Below are 27,678 nucleotides of genomic sequence, written 5' to 3'. Positions count from 1 at the left end.
ATAGTGGGGTGGAGACCATGGGGGGGAGCCAGGGAGAAAAGTGGGGGCTGGAAAGCACAAGGGATGGAGCAGGAGAGCACTGCAAGGGGGAGCTGGAGAGCACGGGGAAGCACAGAGGGAGCCAGGGAGCAGAGAACGCCTGGGGGGGAACTGGACAGCATAGGGGGCAGAGAGCACTGGGGGTGCAGGTAGAAATGGGAGGGGTTAGGGAGCACGGGGGGATTAGAGAGCTCTGGGGGGCTAGAGAGCACTGTTGGGGGAGCCAGGGAGTATGGGGGTCAGAGAGCACTGGGGGGGGAGACAGGGAGGACCAGAGAGCACTGTGGGGGGATATCAGTGTGGGAGAGCCAGGGAGCACGGAGCACTGGGGGGAGTTGAAGAGCTATGGGGGGATGATGACTGGACAGCACAGTGGGGGAGAGCATGGGGGACCCAGGGAACATAGGAGACCAGAGAGCACTGGGGGGGAGCCAGGGAGAACAGATGGGACCAGAGAGCATTAAGGGGGGCTGAGAAACAGTGGGGGGGAAGTAGACAGCACAGTGGGGGAGGTGCACAGAGAGGATCAGAGAGCACTGTGGGGGAGCACAGGGGGGTGTGGGGGACTGGACAGCACAGTGGGGGACCAGAGAGCACTGGGGAGGAGCCAGGGAGCAGAGCAGGTATGCAGGGAGAGCTGGGAGGAACCAGGAAGCACGTTGGCAGTAAAAGAATTGGATAGGAGGAGCTCCGGTGGATGGATCCCCTCCCGACACCTGCTGCTGCCTGGCTGACTGCCCAGAGAAAAGGTGATCCCGACCGTGCCGCCCTCCTGTGTGCTAGGACAGGATAGGAGGAGTGGCGGGGACAGCTGCACATGGAGGAATTGATCTTTCCATATTCCTCCTGCAGCCGCTGAATGACTGCTTCTTCTGCGCGCGTTTATTGGCTGCAGAAAGAATATGGAAAGATCAATTCCTCCATATGCAGCTGTCCCCGCCACTCCTCCTATCCTGACCTAGCACACAGGAGGGCAGCACGGCCAGGCACTCACCTTCTCTCTGGGCAGTCGGCTAGGCAGCAGCAGGCTCCAGGAGGGCATCCATCCACTGGAGCTTCTCCTATCCAGGCAGACTGGCCGACTGGCTCCTCGATGATTGCGGCGCCAGCGCTGGCAGGTTACAGATCCATCCTGGAGAGCAGATTAGGGAGCTGCATGGCCAATAAACTTGCGGACATTATCTGTGCTCTGCACATGGAAGAGATCCGCAGAGCACGGCAGAAGAGGAGGAGCCGGAGGAAGGGAGTACCTCCTAGCCACCCAATGACCCAGGCAGTGCTCAGCCGCTCAGCCCGCCCTGGCCAGAGAAAACTATCCATGGGTCCCGCATTAAGGACGGCTCTGGGATTCTGCAAACACCTACGGGGGACATTCCCTGACGCTGCTACACATGTGTAAGGCAGATTAGGCGGCCCGAGGCCCCTGGCAGTGCGAGGCCTTAGGAGGCCGCCTAATCTGCCTAATTAGAGAGCCGCCTCTGGGGAGAGGCGCAGGGTTTCGTTCCCCCACATTGCTGGACTTCGTTTTAAATAATAGGAGCTGAAAATAAACATCCTTTGCAATAAACAGGTTCACCTACTATCATACAGCAAGGTGACCACTAAATACACACATTGGGGTTGATTTACTAAAAGCAAATCCACTGTCCACTGCAAGTGTATGGAAGTGCAGCTTGAAGTGCAGTCGCTGTAGGTCTGAGGGGAAGCTCTGCTAATTTCTATCATCCAATCATATGCAAGAAAAAATGCTGTTTTTTATTTCCCTTGAATGTCCCCCTCAGATCTACAGTGACTGCACTATTGTCTGGTAATGTGCATGCAAGATAACAAGGTGACAGATTTACTTCTGTCTCCAGTCTATATATATATATATATATATATATATATATATATATATATATATATATATATATATATATATATATATATACATACAGTATCTGTAAGGTATAGATACTGTATACAGTATCTTTACAGCATATAACTTTGTAAATCTTTTATTATATATTTTCATGTGGCAACATTGAAGAAATTACACTTCGCTACAATGTAAAGTAGTGAGTATAACAGTGTACATTTGCTGTCCCCTTAAAATAACTCAACAAACAGCCATTCGTGTATAAACCGCTGGCAACAAAACTCTGTACACCCCTAAGTGAAAATTTCCAAATTGGGCCCAAAGTGTCAATATTTTATGTGGCCACCATTATTTTCCAGCACTGCCTTAACCCTCTTGGGCATGGAGTTCAAATAGCTTCACAGGTTGCCACTGGAGTCCTCTACCACTCCTCCATGACAACATCACAGAGCTGGTGGATGTTAGAGACCTTGCGCTCCTCCACCTTCCATTTGAGGATGCCCCACAGATGCTCAATAGGGTTTAGGTCTGTGAACATGCTTTGCCAGTCCATCACATTTACCATCAGCTTCTGTAGCAAGGCAGTGTTCATCTTGGAGGTGTGCTTGGGGTTCATGTTGGAATACTGCCCTGTGGCCCAGTCTCCGAAGGGAGGGGATCATGCTCTGCTTCAGTATGTCACAGTACATGTTGGCATTCATGGTTCCCTCAATGAACTGTAGCTCCCCAGTGCCAGCAGTACTCATGCAGCCCCAGACCATGACACTCTCACCACCATGCTTGACTGTAGGCAAGACACACTTGTCGTTGTACTCCTCACACACGCTTAACACCATCTGAACCAAATAAGTTTATCTTGGTCTCATCAGACTACAGGACATGGTTCCAGTATTCCATGTCCTTAGTCAGCAAACTATTTGCAGGCTTTCTTGTGCATCATCTTTAGAGGAGGCTTCCTTCTGGGACAACAGCCATGCAGACCAATTTGATGCAGTGTGCGGCATATGGTCTGAGCACTGACAGGCTGACCCCCCACCCCTTCAACCTATGCAGAAATGCTGGCAGCACTCATGCATTTATTTCCCAAAGACAACCTCTGCATATGATGCTGAGCATGTGCACTACACTTCATTGGTCGACCATGGCGAGGCCTGTTCTGAGTGGAACCTGTCCTGTTAAACCGCTGTATGCAATTGGCCACGATGCTGCAGCTTAGTTTCAGGGTCTTGCCAATATTCTTATAGTCTAGGCCATCTTTATGTAGAGCAACAAACAATTATATTTTTTTAGATCCTCAGAGAGTTCTTTGCCATGAGGTGCCATGTTGAACTTCCAGTGAGAGTGAGAGCGATAACACAAAATGTAATACACCTGCTTCCCATTCACACCTGAGACCTTGTAACACTAACGAGTCACATGACACAGGGGAGGGAAAATGGCTAATTGCACCCAATTTGGAAATTTTCACTTAGGGGTGTACTAACTTTTGTTGCAAGCGGTTTAGACATTAATGGCCGTGTGTTGAGTTATTTTGAGGAGACAGCAAATTTACACTGTTATACAAGCTGTACACTCATTACTTTACATTGTAGCAAAGTGTAATTTCTTCAGTGTTGTCACATAAAAAGATATAATAAAATATTTACAAAAATGTGAGGGGTGTACTCACTTTTGTGAGATACTTTATATATATATTTTATATGTTTGCTGTGTCCCCTGCATGGCTTCTTGCAAACTGCAAACTGGAATTCTTATGGCTTTCTTTCAACAATGGCTTTCTTCGTGCCACTCTTCCATAAAGGCAAGATTTGTGGATTGCATGAATAATTGTTTTCCTATGGAGAGATTCTCCCACCTGAGCTGTGGATCTCAGCAGCTCCTCCAGAGTTACCATGGGCCTCTTGGCTGCTTCTCTGATTAATGCTTTCCTTGCCTGGCCGGTCAGCTTAGGTGGACGGACATATCTTGGTATGTTTACAGTTGTGCCATACTCTTTTCATTTTCAATTGATGGATTGAACAGTGCTCTGTAAGATGTTCACTAAGGTTCTCTAACAAACCCCAGAGGGCTTCAAAGAACAGCTGTATTTATACCAAGATTAAAACGAGTAAACACAGTTGATTGATAATAAATGGCTTCAGAAAAACACTAACCATGAGTGAAAGAAATGTTTTTGTGTTATCATTCATATTCTCTGAAAAATGGCCAAGAAATCATAAATTCTGCCAGGGTATGTAAACTTATGAGCACAACTGTATACACACACACATACTATATTGTCAAAAGTATTGGGATGCCTGCCTTTACACGCACATGGCATCTCAGTCTGAAGCCTCGTACACGCGCTCGGTTTTCTTGGTTAACCAAGCGTGTGTATGACGCTTTCAGGTTTCTCATCAAGAAAACTGCCCAGAATCTCGACGAGAAAAATAGAGAACCTGCTCTCAATTTTCTCGTCGTGATTATTGGCAGTGATTTCCTGCCCAGAAACCTGAGCGTCTGTATACTTACCTGTCGCGTGGAAGCCCGCACATGCTCGAAATGACGTTGACGCATGCGTGGTAGCATAGGTAGGGTGTAGCAAGATGGCGGCGACGGAATGTATCGAGCGCATGCTCGTCGTAGTCGATGACGGCGGTTCTTTTGAATGGAGTTTCTGTACACTCAGCCGGCAAGAGATTCTTGCCAAGAATCTCGTTAGGAAAAACAACGTTTTTTTTCCTGACGAGAATCTGGGCCGTGTGTACAGGGATTTAGTCTGTAGGGTTCAATATTGAGTTGGCTCACCCTTTGCAGCTATAACAGCAGGTGTCCCAATAATTTTGACAATATAGTGTATATCTGCACAATGTAATCTACTTTTTTAAGAATTTGATTATTTATGTATTTATTTTTGGCCTTAATTCAAGTCATTCCACAGTGTATCCAGTGTTTTGTGTGTACTTAGGGTAGTTTAGATTATTTTGGGTAGTTTAGATCATTTCATGTAGTGTTCTTTGTAGTTGTGTTTTTTTTTTCTTGTGTATTTGATAACTAGCCTTGTACTTTCACTTTTTTTTGTTTTTACTCTTTTTGTAAAAATGGGATGCACAAGAACAAGATAGTTGACAGGAGCTTCCTTAGTTTCTTAGGGCCAGATTCACGTAGAAGTGTGGCAGTGTAACGTATCGTAGATACGTTACACCGCCGCAAGTTTTCATCGCAAGTGCCTGATTCACAAAGCACTTGCAATGAAAACCTACGCTGGCGGCCTCCGGCATAAGCCCGCGTAATTTAAAGGGGCGTGTGCCATTTAAATTAGGCGCGGTCCCGCTCCGTTCTGAAATTCCCGCCGTGCTTTGTGCGAACTGACGTCATTTTTTCTAACGGCGAAACGTGCGTAGCGTACTTCCGTATTCCCGGACGTCTTACGCAAACGACGTGAATTTTTAAATTTCGACGCGGGAACGACGGCCATACTTTATACAGCACATACGTGTGCTGTGTAAAGTTAGGGCACCCAAAACGACGACTAAATTTGCGATGGGAAACTAGACTAGCAGCGACGTAGCGAACGCGAAAAACCGTTGTGGATCGCCGTAACTCCTAATTTGCATACCCGACGCTCCCCCCAGCGGCGGCCGCGGTACTGCATCCTAAGATCTGACAGTGTAAAACAATTACACCTGTCGGATCTTAGGGCTATCTATGCGTAACTGATTCTATGAATCAGTCGCATAGATACTCTGAGAGATACGACGGAGTATCTGAGATACTCCGTCGTATCTCCTTTGTGAATCTGGCCCTTAATTCTGAGGAGTTTTTTAAAGCTCATTGCACACAAATGACTCCTAAAGATAGCGCCTTTTTTAAAATATTTTTTTTAGTGCAACAAACTAAATTAAGGCAGGGTTGACACTATTGCCACATGCGGCTCACAGCAGGGGCCCGGTTTGTCCCTGTTCATCGTTTCAGGTCCAATTTCAGCCCGAATCTTGGACCTGATATGAACCAAAAGACGCACAGGACCCCTGTGCAAATTTGCACCGCCGCAGCGGACATATGTGAACCAGCTCCATAGAGAGCCGGTCATAATCTCCTGCCATGCAAATTGGATGCAGGGAAATTTGCATAGGTGTGAACCCAACCTTGTGTCTTAAACAATGGCTTTTATTCCTATCTCAAGGCAATGTGAGAATTTAGCTTCAAGAGGTGCACTTCTGATAGTTCCTTAGAGCTGACACCTGTCTCTGATAGGCACCAGACTTGCATCCTAATGCTGTTTGTCCAGTGTGCATACCACATACCATTAAAAGCTTCATCGGCACATGAGAAAGTGGAAAACACTTATCATGGAGAGGGAGTGTATGTCTGGGCATTTTAAAAGTCTTGTGAAACCAAGATCATAGCAATGCTCTTCGAGACCTGCTAATTGTACAGGCCTCACATTAATACATGCAAGCCTGGTTTGCCATGAGATGTACAGGCTGTAAAATTATGGACTACATTGCAGGATAAACACCATCAATTTACAACAGTTCCACTCCATTGGGCACTTTCACTAAGGCAAGAGTAATGTGAAATAAGCCGCAATCTTTAACCAACAAGAAATTATATTCATGTGTGTGGCTTCAGCCCCCTGAAATGTCATTAGTTACTATGGGTAACTGCCTTTTAGCACATTGTCATTTGCTTTAAACCTGACAGGTTCAATATTAGCAACTCCAATTAGAAAATGAAAGATCAGCAACATGGCTAGTTGAAAAATGAATAGCTATTAATGTAGTAACATGATAATTAAGACTGAGAAAACACCAAGGTACACAAATTTCTACGTGTTTGGTAAAATAATGTTAACCACGGCTCATTTTGCTGGCCAAAGACCAGGCCACTTTTTCCGATTCGGCACTGTGTCGCTTTAACTACGACGTGACTCCCAAACAAAATTGACGTCTTTTTTTCCCACAAATCCAGACTCTGGGCCCCCCTGGCCTGGAGTGACTGATGCTGTAAAGGGGCCCCAGTGACTTACTGGGTCCCCCTTCTACTGAGGAGATCCCAGGCTGTATGCCGTTCGGTGGGGGATAGGCTTGAGGAGAACCCGGAAGCAGGTTGTCCAAGAGGGATTCAACGAACCATCGGGGATCTGGTGACCGGGACATTGACAGGTACACTTCAACTGTCACCCGGTGACCCAACTTAATCTACTGGGAGGATTCGCTCAATCCAATTTAGCTCATCCAAAAAGTACTAGGTCTGTGGCAGAGGTCCCTAGAGCCAGGTCTGTGGCAGAGGCCTGTTCCTCCCAGCAACCTAAAGTGACACTTCGGCTGCCATGCTCGTGGCAGGAGTCTGTCCGGGGGCACTTCACCCACTCTGGCTAGAGTGGCGATGAACTGTATCTACTACTACTGTACTACTGAGAGCAGGATTGATGTTTCCCATTTTTGGGACCATTGTCATTGTGATCGGAGGAGAAGAGTCTTAGCCAGGGAGGTGACCAATAACCCGATGGTCACACATGACAAAGCTCCAGTGTTTCTCTGTGGAGAGAGGAGAACCTTCCAGAAGAACAACCATCTCAGCACTATATGACTGGTGTGAGTATGACTAGACTGGTAGAGGACTAGGATCAAATAATGTCAAAGAAAATGTTTAAAATTAGATTGTAAGCTTCTCCAGGGGCAGAAAGTAATGTGAATGTTCTCAGTAAAGCTCTGCAGAATAAATGTAAGTGCTATGGGTAAAATAAATACAGTAAATGAGAGCGCCAATTATGCTAATTACTAAAGCATTACAGCAAATTTCATTATAAATTAACCTGTTCGTTTAGCTGCAATGTTACATGAATCAACATACATTATTTCCTGCCACGTTCACACTGACAGGCATCAAAAGCCAGACAAAGTAGCCTACTCATCCTGAGGCCAAGCCAGCTGCCAGTACACTTGCTTTGTATTTGAAAGCCTACTAAATCAGCAGTCAGGAGCATACAGAACTCGCTTTATCATTTAACTGAATGAATCTGTGTCGTCCTTCACTATACAAATTTTTGGCAGGCAAGGTTGCTTAGAACAAAGGATATTCATCAGCCTGTGAGAAGACAAATCATAAAAAACACATTTCACATAAAGACTGATATTAAAATATATGAATAACTGCAATCAAATAGCATGACCATCGTTGAAATATTACCCGTATCAGACTTTCATATACTCACATTATCACGTTTTATAGAAAAAATACCATTCTGCCGAGCAGTAGTTGTATCTTCCCTCAGAAGGAAAAACATTCAATTATTTGATTGTGCACAAACGTCTTTTCAAGGAAAAATTGTTTTTAATCTAATAACACAATTCCTAGGCATAAAAACAGCATCTGTGTAATTACTCTAAAAGAAGTCTACAAAACTTAGTGTTCATTTTTCAATAACAGCATTATAATAAAGACCCAGCTGTATCATTGTGTGTTCAAACTGTTTTCAATTCAAAGATATGCTTTGCCTTTTTGTTGCCACCCTTCTGCAATTATTCCTAATGGTGTTTGTCATTGTTGATGGCAATCTATTCACAGCTGTTGTGTACTTTTTGTGTATACAGTGCCTTTCAAGTTCAGGTTAGCAGTGCATTGGCATCTAATGTACAAAATGCGCAGCCCCCCCATTAATAAGTCTTGTGTGCTAAGACGTTAAGTGAATTTAATTAGGCATACATTCAGAATCATTCTTTTTTTTTATTTTAAGCCAGTTATAAATTAAAAATTGCATTTGTAATGTGTTTGTACTTCTGCAGCTTGAAATCAGGAATGTTTAATGCAAGTGAACACTGATTACTAGGGGAAACGATTTTATGTCAGCATCCTGCAGTATTTATTTGAAGCATCTCTCCCAAATGATTTGTCTTTTTAAATCACAAGTCTAATCTGAGCTGAGCAGAGCAGAGCATGAGCTCTATGTAAACACTGGCAAACTACAAGCTGGGTTGGATCAACTTTGATATCCTTTTTATATATAAAAAAAATGATGTTATGATACTGGTAAAGACAGAAAAAAAGATGACAGCCTTGATTATATTTCAGCTATGGCTATCACACATTGAGGTTGGTTTACTAAAAGCAACTACATCAGGCTGTTCATTTTGCAAAGGAATTTTCACATTCCAGGGGAAATTTCTCTTAGGCCTAGTACACACAATCGTTTTCCTCAACAGAATCCATCAAGAAACTTTGTGGCCATGGGCGTCCGCTCCATAGGGCAAGGGGGGTCAATTGCCCCCTCCTGGAATTGTAAGAGACTACAGTAAGTGTTGAAGTCAGAGTAAAGAAGACACATCCAATCCGTCCCTCCCTCCCTCCTCCCCTGACCCAAGCATCGGATTGGCTCTGCTGACTGCCGCTCGGGCCTCTGCTTAACATCACTTGTTCCGTGATTGACTGCCTGTGTAAATGAACTTGTGCCTATACCAATCTGGCCGTTGTGACGCTCCTTCCACGGGTCACGTAAGTGGCATGCAGTGGTCGAGATGCTGCCTGGCCAGTGACTGCCCTGGGAAACTACAGGTATAGACTGTTCTGCAATTGACCTTATGCAATGTCAAAGAGATATACTGGGAAGCCGGCCTGTTTCCTTCCTCCTCTCTGTTTCTTACAACTAGTTAAATTTCCTTTATTTGTTTAAAATGCAGCAATAGGGCCCCCCCTCTGCTCATTTGTACCGACGATATGGAGATAGGACTGCATGACAAACAACGCAAAAAAAATAAAAATACTCAACTTAACAAAAAGGTTCATTAGGGTCAAGAAAGGTAAAGAAAAAACACTTACATTTGCCATACAGGCTAACAAGGTACATGCACAGGGCGCCATGATAAATTGGGCACAATTATTTCACCTACTTTTTATTTTTTAATTTTATTAAAGCAGACTGCTTTTTTACCAGCCCAAAAAAACGCAGATATGACTGAGCCCCTCCCCTTCATGACACTGTCAAAAAGGGACCGAGCATGGATGACCTTAAAATGATGCCCCCCCTGGAAAAATGTCAGCGGACGCCCATGTTGGTGGCAGAGCTTTTTTACCGAGCAAAACGGTCGTGTGTATGTTTTTCATCAAGAAAACTGTTGTGGAACTCGATGAGAAAAAAAGAGAACAAGTTCTCTTTTTCCTCGTCGGGAGTCTCAATTTCCTCGTCGTGTTCCTCGTCGGACTGGTTTTCGACGAGAAACACGTTTGTGTGTATGCTTAGAAACCCGCACATGCTCAGAAGGGTGGTGCCAGTGGAATCAAACTTCCCCTTTATAGTGCCGTCGTACATGTTTTACGTCACCGCGTTTGAGAACAACGAGATTTGGTCTTGACAGTGTGTACACAAAGAAAGCTTGTTAAGATTCTTGACAAGCCTAACAAGGTACTCGTCGAGGAAAACGATGTTTCATTTACGACGAGTTCCTCGGTCGTGTGTAAGAGGCTTGAGAACAGTGAATGAGCCAATGCTGACTTCCATCGTCCAATCATGTGCAAGAAAAAAAGTTGTTTTCATTATTTTTCTTACACGTAATTGGGTATTATTTGCACGAGATTTTTACCACATTTAGTAAGCTCTTACAAATGTCCAAGGCCTTTAGTAAACAAGTCTCCTTATTTACATATTTATTCCCAATTAGCGAGTCAGAGGGTTTGCTGAAGCCAAACAAGCTGCTGTTTGCATGCACATTTTCTTATATTTTAGTGCATGAGCTAAAGCGCTGCTGTCTGCACTAATCCATTTTTTTTCTTTGCATGTGGTTGGCTATTCTTTGCAAAGTAAATTTTCACCCCATTCACTAAGCTAAGGCAAAATCCCCTTGTAAATTGAACAGCGTATTTGCCTTAGTAAATCAACCTCATTATGTTTCTAGCAGGACACTGATAGATTTCCTCAGGAGAGGTAAGCTGTGCATCAGCCATGGGTCCACTAAAGCAGTGAATATTTCTTGTGTTGTATAATCCCACATTCTGAGGAATCCACCAATCAGTAATCAACTGTATACAACTCTATGACCAGGAAGAGAAGAGGCACAGGATTTTTGGGGGATTGCTAGGGTGTAAAGGTTATATATTTCCAATGTGTGTGTAGGGAAGAATATATAGCTTGCTAGTGGAAGTGCAATAGAGATGAATAAATACTAAAAAATTGTTTGACAACTGGTTAGGACGTTGATGGCGCACTACAAGTATTGAACTATAACACGTTTTTCAGATATTAAACTAGAGATGGGGGCACCTTGCAATCAGACACATTTAAAGAGTATATACTGCTGGGGGGAAATTGGGATGAGGGAGAGAATAATATGAAGCTGGGAAGATGCAAAGAAATGATTTCATAGTTGGGGTGTCAAACACACTTGCCTGTTTTTCAGATTTGGTGTTTACAAGATTAAAACATTTTTGTTTTGAGCTCGTCGGGATGGGGCGCGTTAAAAAAAAAATAATTTGTTTTCTTATTTTTTTTTTTATTATAAATTTTTACACAAAAAAAAAAAAAAGATGGTTCACTTTTATCCCTATTACAAGGAATGTAAACATCCCTTGTAATAGAAAAAAGCATGACAGGTCCTCCTAAATATGAGATCTGGGGTTAAAAATACCTCAGATACCATATTTAGACTAAAAAGCAAAAAAATTTAAATAAATTGTCATTTGAAAAAATGACAATAAGAAAATGTCCCTTTAAGAAGCATCAACGGAAGTGACGTTTTGACGTCTCTTTCACCCTGCTATGCTATGGAGACGGGTGGGGGCCATCTTGCTCTCACTCGTATCCCAGCCGAGCAGGAGGAAGGACCCGATGGCCTCCGCCGCTGCCGTATCGTTTATGATCTTCGGGACTGGGCGTTCCTATTTGATTGACAGGCTTCTGACCGTCGAATACAGCGCGTCACGAGTTGCCGAAAGAAGCCAAACGTCGGTGCGGCTCTATACGGCGCCTGCGCACCGACGTTCGTCTACTGTCAAAGCCTGTCAATCAAGGAGGAACGCCCAGTCCCGCAGTCCAAGCCGCGGAGAACATCTATCTCTAAAACGGTATGTACTGCATTGATTTAAAAAAAAAAACACCCGATTGTGCTTCCCACAATTAGCCTCAATCTAATGTTAAAAATTTGTTTTTTGGGTGAACCCCCGCTTTAAGTGGTTAAAGAAAATCTATGGTCTATCTATTCGTCCTCTTCCCCCTCCCTTCTTCTTTCCTGACCTTAAAGCGGGGGTTCACCCTTAGAGGGCACTTTTCCCCCTTAGATTCCTGCTCGTTATTACTAGGGGAATCGGCTATTTATTTAAAAATAGGTGCAGTACTTACCCGTTTACGAGACGCATCCTCTCCGTCGCTTCCGGGTATGGGCTTCGGGAATGGGCGTTCCTTCTTGATTGACAGGTTTCCGAGAGGCTTCCGACGGTCGCATCCATCGCGTCACGATTTTCCGAAAGAAGCCGAACGTCGGTGCGCAGGCGCAGTATAGAGCCGCACCGACGTTCGGCTTCTTTCGGCTACGAGTGACGCGATGGATGCGACCGTCGGAAGCCTCTCGGAAGACTGTCAATCAAGAAGGAACGCCCGCTCCCGAAGACCATAACCGGAAGCGACGGAAGAAGATGCAGCTCGAAAACGGGTAAGTACTGCACCTATTTTAATACAAATAGCCGATTCCCCTAGACCGAACGAGCAGGAATCTAGGGGAAGAAAAAAAATTTTTTTAGAAATGGGTGAACTCCCGCTTTAACCCCTCCTCCATACCCTCTTTTTTTTTTTACTCTGGGGGTGGTCATGTATGCCATTGGAGGTATGGGGCCTACTACCACCTTTTTGTTCTGGTCTGGTCTTAATTCTTCAACACACTCTTTCTTATTTGTTTCCCTCCGGAATATGAGCACCATTTTTTTCTGTTCACTATTATGTGTTACTTGCTATATCATATGTCCTGGTCCATTTATCTTGGAATTACTATTATTTTTTTGTTATAATATCCTTCAATGTTATGTTAGGCTTCTCTTATCCTACTGATTTCTTTATTCTGCTATGTATCGTTCAAGTTTTTAAAAAACACATTCTTGCAGTTATGATGGCTACAGTAATGTCATTGATGGGAAAGACCTAATTTTACATCTTTATTGTTTAGTAAGTGTGACAGTACAGTTCCCTGTCCTGGTAATTGATGCCCTGGGTTCTCAAATAGTCAGGTTGAGGGGCTCCAGGGTTATTTAATGTGGAGGAATCTGTTTGATCAGTTTCCTCCAAAGTTTATAAAATCCAGTTGGGGACCTGGAGCCCGGAGATTCCATAGCGATATGGGTGGGATGGAAACTCCAATCCTGGGACCAGGGTTTGGAAACAGCCAGGAGTCTGTTGATTGAGCAGATGGGTCCTGGGCTTATAGGAGAGTCAGGACTAGGGTTCTGGGCCCCACCTTCCCGAGGAGTCCAGGCATGCAAGGGAGAAGCAAGAGTGCAGGTTTGCAAGGGAGAAGCATGCATGTCTGCATGCTATAGTCAGAGGGCCCAAATCTGTGGGCTAAGCAGCATGAAAGCTGAGAAGAGGTACAGTGGTTGTACAGGAGCTTTGGTATATGGCCAAAAGGGCTGAAGAGTAAAGCCTAAACGGCAGTATTGCTGAAGAGAGCCAGGTGGCTTGGTATCTTCCGTTGATTATTACTTTTCTGGTGTAGCAACTTGAAACCCCCTGCATGGGAATTCTGGATGGACGTTTTCTTTCTTTAATAAAAGTGGGCCAACAAGCCCTTAAAAGGCACAACTGCCTTGGACTCTGCTTACAGGTATGCTCTACACAGAAGCTAAATAAACCCGATACCACATACGTTTTTATTTGTTTTAATTAGTTGTACAGGACGCCGTGGCTGGGTCCTGGAAGGATGCTATATTTCCCCCCCTGGACTGTGGTCCCTTTAAGGGAACAGAAGGGGTTAACGCACCTGTCCAAGGAAGTGGTTTAAAGCAAGACAGGAAGTTGTAGGTGAGAGTGGAGGAGTATAGTGAAGACTGTACATGGTGAATGGTGGATAAGGAAAAGCTGTGAAAAGCTGTGAAAGCTGTGGAAAGCTGTGAAAGCTGTGGAAAGCTGTGGAAGCACTTGGCAGTGTCCTGCCTGGAAGCCTGTTAGCTGGGGAACTTACCTGCAAGGACTGTTTAACTGCGATAGCAGTTATGAGCTCTACAAGTCAGTGAGACTGATTATTTCTTTTGTTTTTGCTGCTATGAAGCCATTTAAGTTTAATAAACCCCAATTTTGATTTAACAGCCTGTGTCCTGCGATCTAGCTGGTTTCCCCACGAACTTTACATAGTTCATAACAGTCCAGAGTCCGAGAGCACCAAAAGTTACTAGATCACAAGATTTCTGGCTGGATGAACAGATATTTATTTTTATTTTTTGTACTCTTGGAACAGATATAATAAAACACTTTCATTTGTGTATTTCAGCAGACCAAAAGGTCTGCTAAATTTATTGTTGGAGCTTATATACACTTTAAGACTTATTTTCACTCTATAGTTTGAAGTCAGATGGGTGACTTTTGCGTTGTGTCTATTAATAGATGTGTTTATATTATACAATACTTTTCACCTTGGATTTATTGTGAGCTGCTACCTTTCTTTCAATTGAGCATGTTGTTGGATTATCACAAACGTTCACAAGGTTTTGCAATATCTAAGCACAGCATTGCTCGAAATTGTAAGCAAAGGTTTATTATTGTATTGGCAAATGATAAAAATGATTGGTCCTATCTTGCAGAACTTGTAGTTTTACAGTCATTTGTTAAAAAACACTTATCTGTTTAAATACAGTTAGGCCTCGTACACAAGATAGGATAGCCAGAGGACAACGGTCTGAAGGACCGTTTTCATCGGTCCAAACCAATTGTGTGTGGGCACCATAGGTTATTTAACCTTCGGTTAAAAAATTGGGACTTGCTTTAAAATTTAACCGATGGACGCCTAACCGATAGGTCAAAACCGATCGTTAGTATGCAAAAGCATCGCTTAAAAACCTGTGCATGCTCAGAATCAAGTCGACGCATGCTTGGAAGCATTGAACTTTGTTTTTTTCAGCACGTCGTTGTGTTTTACGTCACCGCGTTCTGACACGATCGGTTATTTAACCTATGGTGTGTAGGCGTGATGGACCATCAGTCAGCTTCATCGGTTAACCTAAGACAATGGTCCTTTAGATTATGCTCAGGATTATGGGAATTAAAAAATGCATATACTTAACATACAGCAAATGAGCTTTAAAATAAGTCATCCCTGACCCCTCTAGCTGCTTTTAATGTGAAGTAATCCATTTTCAAAGATCACAAAAAGATGCCTTTGTCCAGTTTCAGTCTTTCTAATAGCTTAGAAACACCTGCTGCATATTCACATTAGGCGGTTAACCGATGAAGCTGACTGATGGTCAGTCGTACCTACACACCATCAGTTAAAAAAACGATCGTGTCAGAACGCGGTGACGTAAAACACGACGATGTGCTGGAAAAAAAACGAAGTTCAATGCTTCCAAGCATGCGTCGACTTGATTCTGAGCATGCATGGATTTTTAACCGATGGTCATGCCTAACGATCGTTTTTTTTCTATTGGTTAGGAATCCATCGGTTAAATCTAAAACAAGTTGGCTTTTTTTTAACCGTTGGATAAATAACCAATGGCGCCCACACACGATCGGTTTGGACCGATGAAAACGGTCCATCAGACCGTTCTCATTGGGTTTAACCGATCGTGTGTACGTGGCCTTAGAACATCAGCTCTGCAGCTCACCCCCCTCCCTGCACAGTGTCAGCAGCATCTGGCAGTAGCAGTGCCCCGTCTTCAGGTTCTCTGGGCAGATGGCACTGGAGATAGGGGGAGGATCTAAGTAAATGAGGGCACAGGTCAAACATACAGCAGACTTGGGGGAGATAGACAACTCCCAGAAAGCATTGCAGCAGCCAGCCAATCAGTGGCCGCCACGGCCGAATATTACCTTACAGGAAAAAAATATCAAACAGGCAGCGCAGCCATTTTGAAAATAAGGTAGCCAGCCTGGGGGGAAATCTCTACCCCTCCCCCCAGCCCAGCCCGCCCCTGTTTGTGCATGTGTGAAATAACATATTACATGCATGTGATCAGAGTGTGTTGAGCTTAGACATGTTCTTAACATTTCTCAAACATCTTAGTGCGTTTTCATTTTCAGCTAATTACTTCAACTTACAAATAATTACCTTGCTATATTTACCTGGATTTAAATGAAGGTAATGATAGCTAATTATAATATGTGAAGCTGAATGTAATAAATATGCAACCACATTAGCAAAATGAAATAAGTAAGTATGTGATTTGTAATTTTATGTAAACAATACCGGGATAGTGATAATATAATGAGTCGACATACTTAGTGTTAAAAATCCAAACATAAAATATTAGAGAATGCTTGCTGCCTTGGGGTGGCGGAGAAAGAAAGAACACAAGGAAGCAACCTTGCAAAGCTCTCAGCATATTAATACACCTTTTTGTAAACATACATATTTAATTTTAGGCCTCGTACAGACGACCGGATCTATCCGCTGGGATTGATCCGCGGATCAGTTCCAGTGGACAAATCCGGTCGTCTGTACGGCCTAGCGGATATTTTTCCGGGGAGATTCGTCCAGCCGATCGATTTCAAGCGGATAGAAATTTCTTAGCATGCTAAGAAATCTATCCGCTTGAATCGTGTCCAGCGGATTGATCCGGTCGTCTGAACAGACTCACCGGATCAATCCGTCCGCTCCCATCCGTCGCATGCGTCGTAATGGTTCGACGCATGCGTGGAAGTAGTTACCTTCCAGCGTTGCGCACGTCGCCGCGTCATCGTCACGGCGACGGCGCGACACGTCACCGCGGATGTATTCCGATCTGATGGTGTGTACAGCCATCAGATCCAAATCCGCCAGAGGATGTATCCACTGGAAACCGTTTCCAGCGGATATCCTCTGGTGTGTACGGGACCTGGAAGGTAAAAATTTGATTTTTTTTATTATAACAATTGACACATGTTTTATAAAAACATGTTTTAATAAAAATCTGTATTTTCTAAAGGAATTTTTTATTGTAGACCTTCGATAAAGTGGTAGTCCTAAATTTCTGTATTCAAATAAATAAGTGCAGGTAAAAATATTACATGAAAAACATATTGCTTGATGTGTCTCTATTTATTGAATTTTTCAGAACAGTGAAGTAGCTGTCTTGATTAAAAAAAAAACACTACAAGAAGAACATATTTGTGTAATATTTATTGGGGGTCAAATCAGTTCACCAGGAGCAGATTGCTTACCTACTACTTGAGTTAATGTTTTGTTTTCTTACTAACTGTAGAATGAATATGCTGGGCAAATGTGAAAAATGGACTGGTGCACTCACATATACAACCAGGGACTGACCATTGAGACACTCGGGCACTGCCCGAGGGCCCCATACCACGGGGGGCCCCATCAGGGTTTCCAGGCTCATTAAAACCAGGGACAGTATGTAAAAATCTGTGTTTTTTTTTTACATCTGTCCCTGATATGTCCAAAACCGACATGCTTTTGATGTGAAAATCCTGAGATTTTAGCTGCCCCGCCTCTGTACTGCCTTCTGGCTTGGTGGCCATCTGTAAGCCCGGGGGCCCCATAATCTTCTATTGCCCAGGGGCCCCATGAGTTGTCAGTCCGCCCCTGTATACAACTATGCAATCACATGTGTAGTAGCTACTGATTTTACTAAGAAATACCACAGAATGTATTATTTTATTCATTTTTTAATCTTTAATACTGTACTTTCATTTTTCTAACTTTCCTTTACAAACAATGGGCAATTTTCCAACAGAATTATATTGGAAGAATGGAACATTTGAGGCCTGTAACATAACTTGTAGCTTAGCTTGTAACATCTATATACTTTTTATAAACCGTAATGTGCTTGTAAAAATAAAATATGTTTGTAATTAAAAAAATATATATATTTCAAGTTCAGGTTCCCACTGGAAAGGTTTGATGTTTTAACCTAAAAAGCATTTCTACTTGATTTAAATGTTGAAAGTATTTCAGAATGGTAATTAATTTTTAATTGAATGAAGATAGTTTGCTGAGCAGTATTTGAAGAAAATATATTGCCTTACATACTGAACAACATAGGTGCAAATGTAAAGATTGGAATGGCATATAAACTCAAAGGACTTGCTTTTAGGAACCACATTTACTTTGTATTCTATATGCTCTTTGAGAAGCATACTGTATGTGTGAGTTGCAGAATGCTGTCAGTTTAAATTTAAGGGCAACAGTACAGCAACTCCCATAGCATCACTATAGTAAAAAAAAAAAAAAAGTTTAAGCACCAAGGCTTTATTAAAGGGGTTGTAAACCTACCTTTTTTTTCACCCTAATGCATCCTATGCATTAAGGTGAAAAAACATCTGATAATTAATGGCCCCCAGCCCCCCCCCCCCCCCCTGTTTTACTTACCTGAGCCCTCGAAAGTCCCGCGTCGAGAACGCGCTGGATCTCAGCCTGGGCTTCTCGGCTCTTCATTGGATAGATTGATAGCAGCGCAGCCATTGAGAGCCGCTGATGGACCCCAGGAGATGGCATTTGGGGCCACTCTGTGCAAAACGAGCTTCACAGTGGAGGTAAGTATGACATGTTTTAAAAAAAAGAAATCAAACCTTTAGTACCACTTTAATGCTGTTTAAACATTTTTTATTAGGTTGCGTTATGTAAAGCAGTACAATAAGGTCCCATACTGTCCGAATTATGAATAATGTATGCATATTTCTTTTTATGACCTAGAATCATGAATTTGTGGATGAGCAAACGTATGAAGAAAACTGCATGGAAGTGTCTACTATAAATAAACCAAGAAACCACAGTCCCTCTTTGTCTTCAAAACATGACAGACGTAGCCTTTGTTGTACTAGAAGGAATAAAAAGAATCTGCACGTTCCAAATGCTAATATTACAACATACAGCCACCATGGAAACCTTCAAGAGCTTAGTGCTATCCAGATCCAGAATATGGAAAGAACTCCCTTGTCCAACAGGTAATACTTCACGGTCTACAACTTAAAGTAATGTTAAAGTTTTTGTTTAAAAATAACAAACGTGTTATACTTACCTGCTCTGTGCAGTGGTTTTGCACAGAGCAGACCTGATCCTTCTCTTATTGGGTCCCTCGCTGGTGCTCCTGTCCCCTTCCCCCTGCCGAGTGCCCCAAATGCAAGCAGCTTGCTATAGGGGCACCCAAACCGAGCCACTGCTCTGTGTGTCCATTCAGACATGGAGCCGAGACTCGGCCCTGCCCCCTCTTTCTCTTCATTGGCTCACTGACTTTGATTGACAGCAGCGGCAGCCAATGGCTGTGTCTCAGCCAATCAGGAGGGAGCCGAGGCTCTCGTGCAACATCGCTGGATCGAAATGGGCTCAGTTAAGTATTAGGGGGGTTGCTGCACACAACCCTTTAGAACCACTTTATAGTCTCAGTCATACTTTTTATTAATATTATTATTATTATTATTATTAATAATTTTTACATAATTTCTTGTATTATACACAACTGGTAGCAATGCTTAACATAAAGTACAAATGGTGAAGCATAGCACTCCATCCACAAGGTTCATACTGACTTTACAGATGGTGACCAAACATGTTTTATGTCAGTCTGTTGAATGTTTACTGGACAACCAATCTGCTAATGCATGAACGGAACAACTTACCCATTGACCATAAATACTATTTTTAAATTCCCATATTTTACCATTTTAGTCAATAACTTTTATACTTGCACATACAGCTGGACTTAGCAAAATGGAGTGACTATACTTGACCTAATAATTGCCAGTAAAATAAATGTGTTTTGAAACAGGGATTTATATACCTTTTCTCCCATTTTTGCCTGAACAGAACTTTGGATGAGTTGGGCAGAAGTTTCATGGTGCTCATCGGTGGTGTGGTAATCTGAGCAAGTGTGGGCATATCACTAAGCAATTATGATCAGAGTGATGGAAAGTTTTCTGAAATGTATAATCACTATCATGATCCAATACAACAACTCCCATAGCATTAGTATGGGAGTTAGCAGTGATTTTGATAGAGCATCAAAGCAGTATTAAACCCAAAAGAAAAATGTATTATATTGCAGCTTACCAATTCTTAGATGTGATGGCTGTATTCGTTTCCATTTTTATGCTTTCTTTCCTCTATTTTCATCTGGTGATCCAACCAGTAAGTATGTTGTTTTTCAAAGGAACAAGCTCTCCAGCAGAATGTATCAGTTTACATGAAAGAGACAAACTACTTAACACTGGCAGGGGTGACTACAATGATCAGCTTTTATTTATTCCTGTAAAGAATTATAAAGTGTGAGGGGAAGTTTGGCTTCAACTGGTTAGTCTAAATCTGCTAATACATTTAACACTGCCCCCCCTGCCCCTCCCCCCCAGACTGACAATGCTGCTGTCTGCTGTGCCTCCTGTTCCCATTCACCCAGAGTTGTGTCTCACTAATACAGGAGGTGTGTTACTGACCAGATCACCAGGTATAAACAGAGGGAAAAAGAGCCAACGCAAAGAAAACTGATGCAGCCATTACATCTAATGATTGGTAAGCTGCAATATAATACATTTTTGGTTTTGCATTTAATACCACTTTAAATCCATTTCAATAAAAATATTGGGCCCTTTTATATCAATATGAAATGGTATAATTATGGAAAAAAAGAGACGTTATTTCCAACTACTGTAGCAAAACTCAAGGGGGTTACTAGATGCAACAGGCATACAAGCAGGCAGTGCTGTTCAAAATGGTTCTGCACATATGTGTGCTTTGCATGTTTATCACTGTACAGGCCAAGCAGGGCTGCCCATCTGAAGCATCTAACATTTATTTTGGTCCTTCAAGGAAGCTTGAGAATAATGCTGGCCATACACTCCACGAAAAATCGTCCGAACGAACTTTCGAAAAACGAAAGTTCGTTCGTGAGCGCAAACGATAGTGCCATCATGTAATGACCAATAAATCGTTCAGTGGACATAAAAAAAAAAATGTTTTTTTTTTTTTTTACATATACCTAGTGCAGAAAGTTCGGACGGGAAACACATTAACCTTCCGATTTATCGTTCGTTCGGCAGAAAATTTCCAAACTTGTCCTTCGTTTTTTTGGCTCAAAAACTTCCAAACGATTATCGATTTTGTGCCCATTAACTGGCCGAAAAACGAAAGATCTTTCTTAACGACCGAATGTCGGCCGAATTTTTGTATAGTGTATGGCCAGCATTAGGTATAAAGATTGTGTCAGCTGAAATCTCAGTGGCTAAAAAATGCCCCCCATACATCCTCAAAATAGAAAATAGGCTTTAGGAAGGTTAACATGTTTATTAGAAAGGATCAGTCAGAGCCACATTATATCACTTCTAGAAGCTTTTGAATCATAATAGGACTGATAAACTGCATTTAAGCTCCATGCATACAAGCTTAAAAAAACGCTGTTGCGAGGAGCATTTAGTCCCCCCAAAATACATACCAGATCCTATGAATTTTGAGGGGAACTCCATGCCAAAATGTAAAAAAAAATGGAGTGTTTTTCCCCCCCAAATCCATACCAGACCCTTATCCAAGCATGCAGCAGGGAACGCCAGGAAAGAGGGGGGACGAGCGATGCCCCCCTGAACTATACCAGGTCAAATGCCTTACCAGGTCAACGCTGGGTTGATGATGTCATAAGAGGCAGGGTCACCCGGCGATGTCCCCCCCCCCTTTGTTTATTTAGCAGCAGCTACAAAGAGTGGAGCTGTCAGTTGTCAGATGCCAGTGTCGGGTGCGGATCCCCTTTTTTTTGTTCAGGTCGATGGCCGGCATTCATCGTAATTGACATTAAATCCACTTTGGGGGATTTTCTTAAATAAAACTCCTATCTTGCTCCTCATCTTTTTTGTGAATGAGTAGAGGTACTATGTGCCCCATGCTCATTCACATGCAGGACGGTGAGCCCCCTTGTTAAAGAGCCATTCCAGATTTCAGATAAGTAACCCTCGCACCCCAACAACCACTGAGCCAGGTTTATGGGGAAGAGGCCTTTGTCCTCATTAATATGGGGACAAGGTGATACGGTGGGAGCCCCCCTACCCCAAATAACCCACCATATTGAGGGCATGTGGCCTGATATGGTTTAAGAGGGGAGGGGTCACTTGCTCATCCCCACCTTTCCTGGCTTACCGGGCTGCATGCTCAGATAAGGGTCTGGTTAGGTATTATAGGGGGACGCAACACTGTTTTTTTTTTTATTTTAGCATGAGGTTCCCCTTAAAATCTGTTCCAGACCTGAAGGGCCTGGTGTGGATTGGGGGGAACCCCCATGCAGTTTTTTTTATGCCGGCTGGGAATTCCAATGACAGCTGATATGTCATTGGTTGTTAAGGATGCGGCGGCTGCCCACTCCTTAACAACCCACTATTCGCTGCTTAACGCTGGCACAAAAACTGCTAAACGCTGACACAAAAATGCTAGTTATGAAAGTTTTTAGTCCAGCGTTTTTTTGTTGTTTTTTTTACACTCCTAGTATGCATGGAGCCCTAAAGTAAAATAAAAACTAACACTCTAACATTGTCCATTTGAAATAATATAAGCTTAAAACTGAGAAAGCTGATACCCCACATTTTGTGATAGCTGTTCTTTAAACATTTTGTGACCAGAATCATTGTCACGTAGATGTCCAGGCTAGATTTTCCAGCATCAGCATGCATTGGTTAAATTACCACTATCTCTATAGCTTCATACACACGACCGAGGAACTCGACGGGCGAAACACATCGTTTTTTTTTGTCGAGTTCCTTGTTAGGCTGTCGAGGAACTCGACAAGCCAATTTTCTCCATTCCCATCAAGGAAGTTTTTATTTTTGCCAATGGAGCCCTCAGCCTGCAGAGTCATGCAGAGTACAACAGAGCTAAGAAGGGTCAAAAGGGAATTGAAGCTCCTTATCCTGGTTATACCTATATTTTTTGAGACCCTTAGGTGTGTTTGTGCACCATGTCTTGTACTAAATTTAAATATCAAATTGTCAGTGATCTTCCAAGGTCATCATCCACAACGTACATAAATGTTTACACAATCAACTCAAATTAAGTGCAAATATGTGCAGTTTTAGATGGGATTCGTAAAGAGGGAGTGGGATCAATGCCACATTAGGATTATTTGTAATACATGTGCAAACTCCCACAGCAATAATGGAATTGCTAATCAAGTGCATGGATGATATTCATACAAAATTGTTATAAAAAGAGAATTAACCATTCGGGTGGATCTATAAATCAGAAAGGAAGTGATAGATAGTAAGGATTAGAACTCCTAAATACACTCTATACTGTGCATACACTATAGGGTTGATTTACTATAACTGAAGAGTGTAAAATCTGGTGCAGCTGTGCATGGTAGCCAATCAGCTTCTAACTTCAGATTGTTCAATTAAAGTGGGTGTAAACCCACTTTAAAAAAAAACTAACACCTGCAAGACAAAGGCATAATGAGCTAGTATGCACAGTATACTAGCTCATTATGTAATACTCACCTGGGATTGAAGCCCCCCGACATGTTACTTTCGGGTATCGCGACTCTGGCATGCACACAGGAGCCGACAGTCACGGCATGACCTCCTTTAGAAACAGCACGATCGCAGATTCTAAAGTGCGCCTGCCCCGTTGTAGACATTGGCGCAAGTCTCTATTGTAAATATCTCCTAAACTGTGTAGGTTTAGGAGATATTTCTAGCACCTACAGGTAAGCCTTAATCTAGGCCAGGGTTTCTCAACTCCAGTCCTCAAGGCACCCCAACAGGTCATGTTTTCAGGATTTGGCTCAGATGAAACAGCTGTGGTATTTACGAAGGCAGTGAAATCATCTGTGTAAAATAATGGAGATCCTGAAAACATGACCTGTTGGTTCGCCTTGAGGACTGGATTTGAGAAACACTGATCTAGGCTTACCTGTATGTAAAAGTGGTTGTACAATCACTTTAAGCTTTGACAAAAAAATATGTAAGCTTGGTTTCTGTGCAGAGCTGCACCACATTTTGCACTCCTGATTTATTAAATCAACCCCTATGTGTGGGTGTGTGTGTGTATTGGGGTGATATAGGATGCTTTAAAGCAGGGGTGTCAAACTCAATTTTATTGTGGGCCACATCAGCATTGTGATTGCCCTCAAAAGGGCCGGTTGTATCTGTAAGATTAGATGTCCAGCGCATCCCCTCCCCTTTACATTAGATGTCAAGAGCCACCCCACCATCAGAAGTTTAGTACCCCACTCTCCCTTACATCACAGTGCACCCCCTTTCCTTGTGCTGCTGCTGGGAAGAAGCTGAATGCATTGCTTGAAAGCAGAAAGTAAGGGCCTGGAGTAGGACCAGAGGAGGGCTGGAGCTCTCCTGCAACTGTAGGAGAGGTGCGAGGGCCACATGAAATGGCCTGGAGGGCCGAATTTGGCCCGCGGGCCTTGTGTTTGACACCTATGCTATAAAGTATCGAGCAGCCCTAAAAATGGTAATTGTAAGCAAATAGATACCGGAAATGTGTGTCTTAATTGTAATAGGTTAAATGTTGAATTTGGTTAAATGATCCTTTTACGCCTGTTTTACAGTCGTTCCAGTTTAAATGCCAAAGTGGAAGAAGCTATTATACTAAACTGTGAGCCGCCATATGTCACCACAGCAGTAATAAGTATCCCAACACCGCCAGTGACAACCCCAGAGGAAGATGGTAGAGCACAGTCACCGTACTACTCACAAAGGAACATTGTAAGGGTGTCAGCACTATAAGACCTGCTCAAAGAGGATTTTTTTTTTTTTAAGAACACAAAAGCTGCAGTCATCCCAGAAAGAAATGAAAACAGTGAAAGCTTCCCAAGATTTTCAAACAGTAAATTATTTGCATACTAATAGGACAAGACAAACACATTTGAATAATGCAATGGGACTGAATAACAGATCTTCCAACTGAATATCCGTGTGACTACATACATGAGCACAATGAAAGATTGCCCATTGAAGTTTTCCTCTTTCTTTTTTTTTCCTTTCCTTTCCAAAAATGCAACATTTTTTATATGAAAATAAAAAAAGCCTAAAAGGAACTCTTTTGGAGTACTAAAAACAGCATTATGGCAATGGAAACATTGTAATTATGTTTTCCCCAGAGGGAACATTGAACGTTCCATAGAGTAATGAGTATGAAAGAACATGCAAAGCAAGAATATTTGTACTTATTTAAATGACATCTGAAATGCATGCAGCTATTCTTCCGAACAGGGATTTTGGTAATTGAGGCTGTTTCGACCAAACATTATTTTAGAAAAAGAGCCTTTCAGTGCTTTCACAACAACTGGATGAATAATGTTTACATTTACAAATCAAAGACAAAAAAAAAAAGCATTTTGGGAAAAGAACCGTATTTATAAAATCAGTTGCATTATGTGTTGTAAAAATATTCTTTTTTTTTTTTTTTGATGATGTTGTTTTATTGTTTGTTTATCTTGTTTTGCAACAGCTGCAATAACTGTGTGTTTGCTACATAAAAAGTCTGTATTTATTTTCTAATTTTTAACATTTAGCCGACGAAAGTATGTTTTGACACTGGGAAATAATATCTGTGCATACAGATTGATATTTCATTCTGTTACTTTGTGTTTATTGAAAACAAAAAACATGCGTTTGAGCAAGGGTAATAGCTATATTAGCTCAGTGGTATTTTTTTCTACCAGAAAGATTTTTAAAGAACCCTGAGTCTGGAAACTGCATGATAACTGATTGTAATTGGTCTTGAATGCTTGCAATGTTACGCTTATTATTTTGTAGTGCTGGTGGTGTCGATATTGATGTTTAACACAAGTAAAAAAATACTGTATATTTGGGATAAAGTCATTGTAAGAGAAGAAGCCCCATCCTTACACATAAACATTTATATGACAGATACTCTTCAGAATGCGAGTATGTGTGTTTTTTAAAGCTTAGGCTTATTCGGTAAGCTATTCAGAATTGCATCTATCTTTCTACTTATTTTTAAAGCCTAACATCACCCTTTCCCCATTTAATTGACTGCTGGTATAAAAAATAAAAATAAAAAAATACTTAACTGAAGCCATGGTCACATGATGATCCTTCTCTCTTCTTCTGTTTCCTTTCTGGGGTCCTTCTTCAGGTACCACATCACTGCCTTCTTGATGTGAACGTCTCCTATTGGTGGAGACAAAACTTCCAGTCCTCTCTCATAGGCTCTAGAGGCAGGAGAACTCATGGGGGGCGGTGAAGAGGCCACTGCTCAAGAAGATAAAAAGCAGAAAAAATGTTTGGTCCACAGGGCAGAAAATTAGCTTGGCTCTTAGAGGAAACTGTGACTTTGATCCATTACACTGCAGGATGGCTTAGTAAGAGGTGTTTAGAATCAAGACTGAGGAGTAAGGTAATTGATGCACAATACACTATTTAAATTAATTTTTTTATTTTTTCCCTGTAGCTTTAAATATCTTACATCATTTAAGCTGCTGGAAAATGCACATCTCTGTTGTTTTTTAACTGCATATTGAATACGTCTGCACCATGTACTGTATGTTGTAAAGAAAAACTTGTTCATTCCCCTATCATTGCTTAAAGTGGACAAGAATTATTATTTTTTTTAATTTGTCCCATTACACTATGAAGTTTGGCTGGCCATAAATTACTCTTCTTTTTTTTTGATCAATAAAAAAACAAACGGTTTCCCCCATCCACACTGGTGAAGTGGTTAGAGGAATGTTCCTGCTGTGCTATTGTGTTCTGACAGCTGGGCTCTTCTGCTGTCAGAATACACTGAACAGTGGCTGCAGCTGCTGATTGACAAAACATTTCCAACATTCCCATTCAATCGTTATTTCAACATTTGTCAAAATGGAACAGACATAGATGGATTGAAATCCCTGCTGAACTGATTTTGATCCATCTATGGCCAGCTTTAGACTTGTGTCCACTAAAAACATATTTTTTATTAAACAATGCAGAAGTGTCGTCTTAATCTGTCTATCGCTTTGCTTTGATTTATTTCACAATGTTAAGGATCTTTTATAATTATGCCTAATGTTCAAATATCAAAAAAGCATGCAGCTAGGTTCATCTAGTCCACAGTACTCCCAAGTTCAAAGATTAGATTTTAATGTGATATCCCATGGCAATTACAAAACCAGGCCAAAGTCAAGGCATGATAGGTTGTGCAGAAAGAATATGCACGGAAGACTTTTAATAACATAGAGTGAATTAGAAACCATCAGCCAACCAAGCCAATTAATCTTTTACTGAGCTGACCTTTAAAGAAATAAATCTCATTGGTTGATATTGGTCGCTACACTTTATATGTTAGCATTGCTCTTAGCACTGCCTGATTAAATAAGTCTAAAGCCCTGTACACATGATCGGTTCATCCGATGAGAACGGTCTGATGGACCGTTTTCATCGGTTAACCGATGAAGCTGATGGTCAGTCGTGCCTACACACCATCGGTTAAAAAAACGATCGTGTCAGAACGCGGTGACGTAAAACACAACGACGTGCTGAAGAAAATTGCAGAAGTTCAATGCTTCCAAGCATGCGTCGACTTGATTCTGAGCATGCGTGGATTTTTAACCGATGGACGTGCCTACAAATGATCATTTTTTTTCTATCGGTTAGGTATCCATCAGTTAAATTTAAAACAAGTTGGCTTGTTTTTAACCGTTGGATAAATAACCGATGGCGCCCACACACGATCGGTTTGGACCGA

At 42.2% G+C, this 27,678-nt stretch overlaps 1 protein-coding gene across 2 annotated transcripts in view; it reads left to right on the top strand.

The window, feature by feature from the left end:
• The window catches only part of LOC120931856 (potassium voltage-gated channel subfamily D member 2-like), an 80,974-nt gene extending 54,947 nt beyond the window's left edge, over nt 1-26,027 (top strand). For both annotated transcript variants that reach the window (XM_040343748.1, XM_040343749.1), the window contains 2 exons: nt 18,700-18,950; nt 24,536-26,027. In XM_040343748.1, the coding sequence (XP_040199682.1) occupies nt 18,700-18,950; nt 24,536-24,713 (429 nt within the window). In that variant the 3' untranslated portion in view covers nt 24,714-26,027. The remainder of the gene's footprint in view (nt 1-18,699; nt 18,951-24,535) is intronic.
• Nucleotides 26,028-27,678: the final 1,651 nt, after the last annotated feature.

This window comes from Rana temporaria, chromosome 3 (genome assembly GCF_905171775.1).
Source record: "Rana temporaria chromosome 3, aRanTem1.1, whole genome shotgun sequence".
NCBI lineage: Eukaryota > Metazoa > Chordata > Amphibia > Anura > Ranidae > Rana > Rana temporaria.
Note: the sequence above shows the minus strand (reverse complement) of the source record. Positions and strands in the feature narration are given on the sequence as shown.